We start from the raw sequence: 9,572 nt of genomic DNA on the forward strand, positions 1-9,572 counted from the left end.
ACCGCAGTAACAATCGAGGCAATTCCGAAGGCGATGGCCAAGCGGTTCCAGCGCTTCGACTTATCAGACTCCTTTTTCTGCTGATTCCCGTTCTCTTCTCCACCCTTGCAGGATGAAGCAGACCTGTAGACTTCAGAGAAATGATTGCCGTCAACCAACCACTCATTTAGCATTACCGCTGCATCGACGGAGTGGTTCATCTTCTCAAAGTCCTTCGTGATGTCGCCGTCCTTATAGCGCATGAGAATGCTGCTGCCACCTGGATGCATGCGAGTTGCAAACTCCAGCGGAACATCGTACTTGTTTCCGCGGTAATAAACGCGGATGGAGGAGGGCTCGGCAACGTACTGCATGATGTACTGCTTACAGTTTATGTTGGGTTTGTTGGTCGCAAAACAGTTGACTGGCTTATGAAGTTGAAAACTGCCCACGCAAAGAGGAAAAGACAATCGCGTCGCTTTTTGATCAATGGAGAACGAAATGAGAGTGGAATGCAAAAAGGCAAAGAGAGATGAGAGGCGGCAAGGGGCACAAGAGCGCAACGCATCCACATGCCCATTCGCCCCGCGTTGTTGAGACACCCACTACAACGATACTCGTGCCATCTCTTGCTTCCGAGACGTGTCAAATTTGCAGTCGGCATGTCGCCCTTTTGTGTTGTTTTTCCTCATTTCAGGCTACATGGATCATGATGCACCGGTGCGAGAGAAATGCGCGCAGAGGTTGCGAGTAGTAAAACAAAAACAAAAGCACACAATGATTCCCGCTTACAAGGAGTCCCGATAATTGCATGACGGATTCCCATTCCCTTCGGCGAGCCTCTATCGTAACAGAAAATTCTGTGATCCAAAGGTGAAAATACGAAGAGCTTGCGTGTCGCTTGCCCCTATTTGAAGTCGCTAGCTCGCCAAGACAGCTTCAGATGGACTGGCCACATTGCAGAGCAGGAGCGAAAAGCACGCGAAAGCGAAAAGAAGCCCAGCTTCCAAGATGCGCTTGAACAAGCTAAGGTTATCCAGTCGCAACTCTTTACACCGAAACAGAGGCCGTGAGGTAGATTGCGTTACGAAAAATACAACCCGAATCCCTTGTGCAACGCGGTTATTGGCTGCTTGTCGCTGCGCTCGGAAGCGGCGCTCAACCCAAGCGAGCTCCATGGTTCCCCCCCCCACTGTTTTACAAGTTGCCTCGCATTTGTTTCCTACCGGCTCAGGCAAACTCACACTCGCATCTGCAAATCTTGTAGGGGGAAGAGCGGCAGGAAGGCGATAAACAACGTAGCAGCTACCCACCAAAAAGTAGTGGCGGCCCGTTTTACCCCATGTGCAAAAAGGAATTCTGACTTCAATGCCGGTGCACCTTCAGACAGGCACCGTTTGGGACGCTCAGAGAAGCGTGGTGGTAGCCGGAGAGACACTGGCGCAGGCTCAACGACATGATTCGAGCCTGTGTATCAGCCCGTTAGTGTTTTACTTCGTTTCCTGCGCCCACTCTTCGACCGTAGTGCCACTCTATTTTACTGTAGCACTTTTTGTCTGAGTTCCACCGCAGCCACTAGCCTCCTTCTTTTGCACCTCGTCTCCGCACTTTGAACAGCAGCACCTGCGGGCAGCTCTCAAATGATAATTACTGAGGCTCCACAGGACGCAGTGGTGGAGACGCCACTCACCTTCCGTGTCGGGCAGCATCCCTTCGGCAGCGTCGGCATAGCCTTCACCGCAGCCCAACGAGCCAAACATCCAATACTCAGGTGGTGCACTGACGACAGCGCAGATTGCAGGTTGCCCCTCCGCCGACTGATGGCCTGCTCGTGCATATTGAAAGTTACTGTGGCAAAGACTGCCGTCTTGCCCCCATGACCTCTCACCGCAGACGACTTGTTTACGGGGAGATGCGTAGGACCGACGCTTTCAACAAAGTCACCGTACAGCAGAAAATGGGTGACGAAACGACTGCGGCCACTTTGAAGACAGCGCACAGCACCACACTAGACGAAGAACGGCTCCATGTCCCGTTGTGGGCGGCGCTCTGCGGGCGCACAGTGCATGTCTGCCTCGATTTCGTAAAAGGAGATAGTGCATCCCGCTCGCTACTTCTCTACCATCACGCTTTGATAAGCGCGGCTCAGAGGTTGCTTTTCTTTTGCTTTTTCCCCTTTCACACTAACGGCAACTTGTTCCTGCCCCATTCGGAAATTGATGCCATCTGGTACTGCGTTTCGCAATCTCTTTTCTGTCTGAGAGACCCATGGAGCCCACCGGGAGCTGCACCTGGATCCCTTTAATGCCGCCCATTTACCGCTCTGCTACAGCCCACCACATCTTGAGGAAATTTACATCCACACCAACATAGGAAACCTCGATGGGGTCAATTTCGCCCTGGCGGCTCAGCTACCGTCTCTGAATATGGGTGCCGATAGTTTTTTGTATGTGGTCGACTTGTCGCGCTGCCCAGCGCTGGATGCGTATAGCATTCCCACTACGTCGCTTCCCAGCTCTGTCTTTGCTGTTGAAACCCCTTTGCTGCGGACGGTGGCCGCTGCCTGGAGTGGGCTGCGCAACTTCATCGCAGTCGCTTCATAAGGAACGCTGGAAAGTGCTTCTGTTCTGTGGTGCCAGCTTTTACACTCGCTCCCTCCACTGCAGAAGGCGCCTCATCTGCTCTGCATCAATGCTATGGGCGGCTGTTTGACCATCGTGGTCGGACCAGGCTGTTGTGCAATGTTGGAACAACTTGAACTGAAGAACTGCGAAAGGCAAGCCCATTTCATGCCCCCTTGCTGACGCACTACAGCCCCGTCATCTTAGTATGTCGGATACAGCCGTGCGGAACTGAGCACCGCTGCAAAATCGCTCTTTTCTCTAAGAGCTGAATGCTTCGCGGCGCACAGAGCTGGTGGACCTGCCACTTCACAGTGAGGCTTCCAAGTCAAAACCTCTGGTGGCCCGATTCAGCGGAGTGAACGACATATTGGGTCTCAACATCTATAATACTCAGCACCACCTGGATGATATCCTATGTGATTAGCTTGTTATGTTTTCCTCTTCCTAGGGTGATGGCGCTTCCCGCTCTGGGGATCAAAGCCGATTCGGCGAGCGATTTCGCGGGCCTTGAGACAGCTCACCGAGGATACATGATTTGCGTCGCTGCTTCGTTTTGCCAGTTGTTCCAGTAACTCTAAATGAGCTTCCTGCTGAATCGACTGCACACAATCTCTTTTCTCATTGTTTTTCCTCGTGAAGCAGGCTGTTGTCCGCTGCTGCACAGGTGTCTGACCTGCGTTCTGCACGGCTGTCTTTTAAGCTTTGAGTTTCGAAAGCGTGCTTGCGATGCAGTCGCACTTCTCCCCTTTGTGGGTGGACTTGCCTCACATCACTCAGAGGATGCATTATGCCACCCCAATGCGTTTCGTACGTGATCGGCATTTTTTTTCCTTACCCGCAACGTTCGCTAATCCGGAGGATGGAAAAAACCAACTACACAGGAGTCAAAAACACATTTTGCTCCACTCTCCTCACCATTCTTCTGTGTCGCTCGCAATAGCGCTCCCTGTTTTGCATTTTTCGCTGCGCTACTTTACGGCAGCGTAGGTTCCGCAGCTTTGCTGTGCTCTTTCCATTTTGCCTGGTACTGCATTGGAGGCCGTCTGCACATTGGGCAAAGCACAACGAGGCCCAATTATCCTGGAGCGCACTGGCTCGAGATGCAGAGAAAGACGTACACTTCATCTGCTTCACATGCAAAAAAAATCACAAAGAGTCTCATGAAGATTACATGCGATACGCGCTTCTGCAAGAGATGCGATGACCATCCTGTGTAGAAGACTCTCTACGATGCCCGCTAGGGAGCTAGCTATACATTGGAGCGTTGCACTGCAGATAGCGTGAACCTGTTGCTGTGAACGCTGAGGAAGTGCTGGATTGTAAAGGCGCGGTCAGTTTTTCACCTGCACTTGACTCACTCTCAGTTCTATGTTGGCCTCCCGTTGCGGGTGGTAACCTTCAGTTTTCACTTTCAAGATTTGAATTACTTTCCTTTCAGTCTCTATCGCAAATGAACAGTGCACTGGCGCGTTAAAGCAAGACGTTTTTCTTTCCCTTCGCCGGCCTCACTTCCACCATTTTTCTGTTTGCTCACTACCCCGTGCGTGTTCAAAGTATAGACGCAAAAGCCTGGCTCAGTTGTCTGCATCAACAGAATTTCCCTTGTAACCAGTCTCAATGTGAAAGAAGACAAAGTGCAAACGCCCCGAAACCTGTTGGACGTACGAGTTTAGCGACTTTACTTATAAATATTGAGTAGAGATACTACACCAGGAAAAAGACAAAAGATGCTTTCGTGACATGCACTACGGATACTCTTCTGCTGCTTTTTGCTCCTGATGTCGGAGGACACCTCAGTGCGTGGCACCGGTGCCCAGTACCATACTCTATGCGGGAAGACAGGCAGCTCTTCTATCCCAGTCAGTGCACAGCCACTTCTAGTGGTGACGGCATCAGGCACCTAGGGCGTGGTGATGTCAGAGCGATGTAGCGCTACTAATGCCGGCGGTCAGATGGTGGATAGCGTTGCGTTGGCGTCATCTGCGGCAGTGGGCACGCTTGTTCCATCCATTTGATGGGCAGAGCGTCAGCGTGACCCGAACACCACCCACCCGACTCTCAAGCTGTCTGCTCGTTTGGGGAGTCTGAGTGCCACCTCGAGGGGGATACACCACGTAGCGACCTGCGAGGCGGCTCGGTGGCGTTTGAGACAGGGGCCGTGCTGAGATGATTGCGTTGACGCGTTGCTGTCCCGCGTCTCCACAGATGCTTTGCACCAGCTGATGGGGCTTGTGACACAGTCGGGTGGCGTGGCGCTCAACTCATGTTGTACCGCCGAATGGACACTTTGTTGAGGATCTCTCTTTCACGTATCAGCTACTTTCCCTCGCCCTGTACCCCTTTCTCTTATACTTACAACACACGCCGAAACACATCCTCAGCATTCCTTCTCAGTCAGAAAAGTATCCACGCACCGCCAGCACTCTATGCATGCCCAATAGCACGCCTCCGTTTCCGCACTTCCTGTCGTTGCCCCTCCTCAGTAACAAGCTGCGCAACTCCTGCCCACCACACGTCATTGATGCGTGGCATTGATGGGAAGGGCGAGCCTAGCCGGGAGGGCGTCGAAGTGGACGCTGCTACTCGAATGACCACGGAAGACTGGGGGAAAGACGGCGTAGTGGACAACCAGTCTATTTTACTCGCGCAGAATGAACCCAGCAGCGTTGAGGAGGGCGAGCGCTACAAGCGCGATGCTACGACTGTACACCGTCTGTTCAAGCGCACGATCATCCGCAACAGCGTCTTCCTGTGGCTGGTGGGCTTCATCAACAGCTTTCACTACTGCCTCGTCATGTCGGCTGCTGCAAGCCTTGCGGAGGGCTACGGCCTCAAGAAACTTGTCGCCCTTATCACGTGGGCGAACATCTTTTTCGGCATCTTCGCCCGCATACTGAACATGTTCATTGCGAACCGTGTGTCCTACAATCTGCGCATCACGGCGATGGCTCTCTCTTCTTTGCTAGGCATCTTCTTCGTCAGTTTCGCAACGCCAATGGGAGGACATAACAACGTGGCAGCGTTTGTTGTGATGCTCATTGGCGTTGTTCTTCTCGGCACTGCCTCAACTTATGGAGAGAGCGTGATGCTCACCTTCGTACAGCGCTACCCCGACTCGATTGTCGGGGCGTGGAGCAGCGGCACAGGCATCTCCGGCGTCGCCGCGTCGCTCATCTTTTTGGGCCTCACCAGCGCCCGCCTGACGCAGCAGCAGACGTTCCTGGTGTCCACACCTCTGTGCATCATCTACTGGCTGTGCTTCATGTTAGGCATGGTGTCTCCGCGCAAGGTACTTGTGGCGACACGCACGAATGGGAAGAGAGAGGATATCATTATTTACTGCCTGGAGGGGGAGGAGGACGCGCACATCTGCCTGCTGCGCGAAAGGGCGCTTGCTCGACAAGACGTTGTCAGCGTGTCGGAGGACTACGAGATCAAAATGATCATGAACATCCGTGCCGTGTCATGGCACCGGTCGCCGGTCGTACACAAGCCCGAGCCAATCGCTGAGGAGGGCGACGGACTGTACTACCCGTGCTGCCGCGTCATATGCGGGTGCTGCTCGCCGAGCAACGGGCTGCGTCGCTGGTGGCGTGACGTGGGCCCAGACCTGATCTTTATGCACAACACCATGATCTGGTTCTTCTTCAACCTCGCTGTCGTGTATATTGCTGAGTACGCTGCGCAGCTGATGGCGCCGTTCAGCTTCTACTGTGAGCCGGAGTGGAAGGACAACTTCTGGGTGAAGAACTCGTACGTTGTGTGCCAGTTTTGCTACCAGCTCGGCGTGCTCATCTCGCGCAGCTCGCTGCTGATCGTCAAGATCCCGTATGTGGGCATCATATCGATCATCCAGGTCGTCAACGCGGTGTGCTGGATTGTGCAAGCCAGAGTTATGTACATCAAGTCGAACACGAAGAGCCGACAGGTTGGCCTGTCCTTCATCCTGTTCGCGTGGATGATCTTCATCGGGTTGATGGGCGGTGCCTCGTACGTGAACGTGTTGTACCTCATCCTGAAGCGGAGCACGACTTTGCGCGAGCGCGAGGAGCGCGAGGCCGTGGAAGCGTATCTCACAAGCAAGGGCCACGACGTGAGCCAGTGCAGATATGCCGAGGACAGTGAACCCAGAAAGAAGGCTGCCGACGAGCGCGCGGCACCCGTGGTAGCCAAGCTGGAGCGCAAGCCCATGAACGAGATCATGCCCCAGCCCTCGCAATGTGATACCGCAAGCGCTGCACCACAGGCTCAGATTCTTGGGCTTCCCCTCACCCAAGAGGAGCGCGATGCGATAAAGGCTATTCACTGCAATCTCAACGACGTGTGGGCGACCCGCCGTGAGATGGGCATGAACATTGGAGCCCTTTACGCGACTGTGGGCATCACGCTCGGCACAGTCGTCGACCTGATCTTCACAAACACGATGCTCAAGCACAGTACGAGCTGCTAGCAGCCCGTCCCCCAAAGTACGGCCGGCAAAGGGGGAAAGAAAACAATAGCAGCGCGGAAGGGATCTGCGACTGCACAAGCAAGCGCAGATGACAGGCCTGCGAAAGTGAGCGAGAGCTCACATCGCAGCGAACGCACTGCAGATGTGGGGCGATTTCTACGCGTTTTTCCTCTCTGTTGACCGTAGTGGCTCTGTTCGTGCAGCACTCATTCGTACTAGTGCGTCGTCCATGACCTCTGAGGTTGCTTCTTCCCCAGAGCCCGTCATACCCCATAGTGGGTAGCATCGCCGTCAAAGTTATGTTTTCTTTCAATATTTCTTTCGTCTTTCTATCACATATGTGTGCTTGCGCTCAGTTGTCATCGGGTGCGATCGAAAGAAAGCCTCTTTTTTCGGATGGGGTTCCCCTACCATGCTGCTGAAGAAGCACGATGCGCTCATGGCGAAGCTCGGCACTGGCAGGGCCTTTCTCATGGGCACTGTGATTCTTGCCAGCTGATCATCTGCACCTGTTTCAGGCGGCTCTCCGGAGAAAAGATGTGGCGCACGCCCGCTCAAGGCTCCATCTCGTGACAAATAAGCTTTTTCAGCATCCGACATCTTTTCTGGTGGGCTGATGTTCATAATCGCGCTCGCTTCTCGTGCACGTCGTGACTTTTTTCTCTTTTGTTTCTCGACTTTGAGGCCCTCCGCTTTTCCAGGCATGCTCTCCGGCTATGAAGTCTGGACAGCCTACCACTGACTTTGTCTCGCTTCCCTCGTTGTAGAACGCTGACAACCTGATTCGTAGAAGCAACCCCTGCGCAGTCAGTGTGTAGCAGCGATCGGCATCCTTTCCTTCTTGGTCTCAGTAATACGAAAAGAGAGCACCTGCTGGAAAAAGCACGTCAGACATAAACAGCAATGCGAGCAAACTTATCACGCTTTGTTCGACAAAACAGCCAAAAAAGTGACCTTCGCTGTTTCCCTGCTCGGCTTCAGCTTATTCTCCTGAGCACTTCCATTGGTGCTTTATTATTATTACCTCTCTTGGGCACACAGCATCTTGATGCTTACGCCCCCGTGAGCAGTCTACGACTTGATTCGAGTATCCTCCAGCTTTAAAACTTGACAGTTGTGTAGGAGCCCAGTAGAAAATTGATAGGATGTGTTTCCTTTTACCTCAAAGACAAAACAGACAACAAAACGCCATATGCATAAATGGACCAACGTGCCATTTGCTCTTTTCGTATTTTGTTTCAGCCTCTCATTCACCTATGCATGTGCATGAGCTAAGCTCTTGGGGAGAACCATGTACAGACGTAGGTGACTTTGTTTTGTCACTGTGAGTGTGGGGTCGAAAAGTACGCTTGAAACGGTAGGTAAGTGCCAGAACTGTGTCTCATCCTGCACAAAAACTGACATGCGCCTCTTTACAGTTCCTTACTGCTGAAAAACAAAGGCGCCGTGCAAGTGTACTGTTCATCAGCATGTGTAGGCGAAAGCGAAACTACATGATGCCCCTTCTTTTCTTCGTTGTTGTTCATGTCATACGGCTTCTCTGCCGGGTGTGATTTGTGATTCACCAGAAAACCAACCTTCGACACCAAAAAGGCAGGGAGGCCAACAGAGGCGCGCCTCATTTTCGCATAGCAGATGAGCGCTCATCGCATGCGCGCGCGTACCAGTGCCGCCCCCGCACCACCAAGTCGCCTCCTTGCTCCCCGCTGAGGACGCACGCGCATCCTTGCACGCGCCAAGACATTCTCCTGCTCCTCTGCCGGAATGCACGCTGCACATGACCGCACAGAATCTTTTTCCCCTTTTTCTCTTCCCCTCATTCGCTTTTTCGTGTCGCCTCTCCTTTTCACTTCACAGGACCGACCGTACACGGCGCCCTGGACGGCATTGCTCACGTTGAGCTCAGGCACGCTCTCTTTCATGATATTGATCCGGTGTGCAGCGTTCATGACGACGAGCCTTGCACGCCGAGAGCGGTTTTGGAAACGATGGGCGGTGCCCCGCACGCAGAAGTACTCGGCTATACTCACGCCACTCACCACCTCAGCCTGGCTTCGGTATTTCTAAAACCATTTGTCTCCCCGGAGCGGATTGTCGCTATGGCGAACTCAGCGGTGACCTGCACGTCGCGTTGCAAAAGGGCGGAGCGGATGGAGCGCATCGCCAAAATGGGTGAGAGGCTGCGCGAGGTCAACGCTCATCCCCTCCTCCCGTAGCCCCCGCACAACATTGCTCGTTGGCTCCGAAAATGCAGTCTCTTTCTCCGAATGATGTCTGTGGATGCACTCTGCCGAGTGTTCTGTTCACTCCTGCGATGCTGGATGGCGACGACTGAAGTATGTTGATTAGTGACCGGTGCAGGTGTGTGTGTGTGTACCGGCAAGTTAAGGGACCAGGGTTAGGGTTAGGGTTAGGGTTAGGGTTAGGGTTTTTCTCTCCACTGATTCCTTGCACAGCGACACCCTCTCCAACAGGACGGGGGCGTGACGGTGTACTGGTGTACTGGTTAGGGTGAGGGT

At 53.4% G+C, this 9,572-nt stretch overlaps 2 protein-coding genes across 3 annotated transcripts; one reads left to right on the forward strand and one right to left on the reverse strand.

The window, feature by feature from the left end:
* Position 1: 1 nt before the first annotated feature.
* LDBPK_061350 lies at positions 2–166 on the reverse strand (the record flags this gene model as incomplete). Of its 2 annotated transcripts, none has more annotated exons than XM_003858392.1 (1): positions 2–166. In XM_003858392.1, a coding segment is annotated over one exon (165 nt), but the record flags the coding sequence as incomplete, so codon positions are not given. The 2 variants fall into 2 exon arrangements, with proteins under 2 accessions (XP_003858440.1, XP_003858441.1); XM_003858393.1 differs by having other exon boundaries at positions 5–166.
* A 4,958-nt stretch (positions 167–5,124) lies between these two features.
* LDBPK_061360 (hypothetical protein, conserved) lies at positions 5,125–7,053 on the forward strand (the record flags this gene model as incomplete). The annotated part of the gene is made up of 1 exon (XM_003858394.1): positions 5,125–7,053. One exon carries the CDS (start codon positions 5,125–5,127, stop codon positions 7,051–7,053), a length of 1,929 nt encoding a protein of 642 aa, XP_003858442.1.
* Between the last annotated feature and the right edge of the window lie 2,519 nt (positions 7,054–9,572).

The sequence above is a fragment of the Leishmania donovani genome, chromosome 6, assembly GCF_000227135.1.
Source record: "Leishmania donovani BPK282A1 complete genome, chromosome 6".
Lineage (NCBI taxonomy): Eukaryota > Euglenozoa > Kinetoplastea > Trypanosomatida > Trypanosomatidae > Leishmania > Leishmania donovani.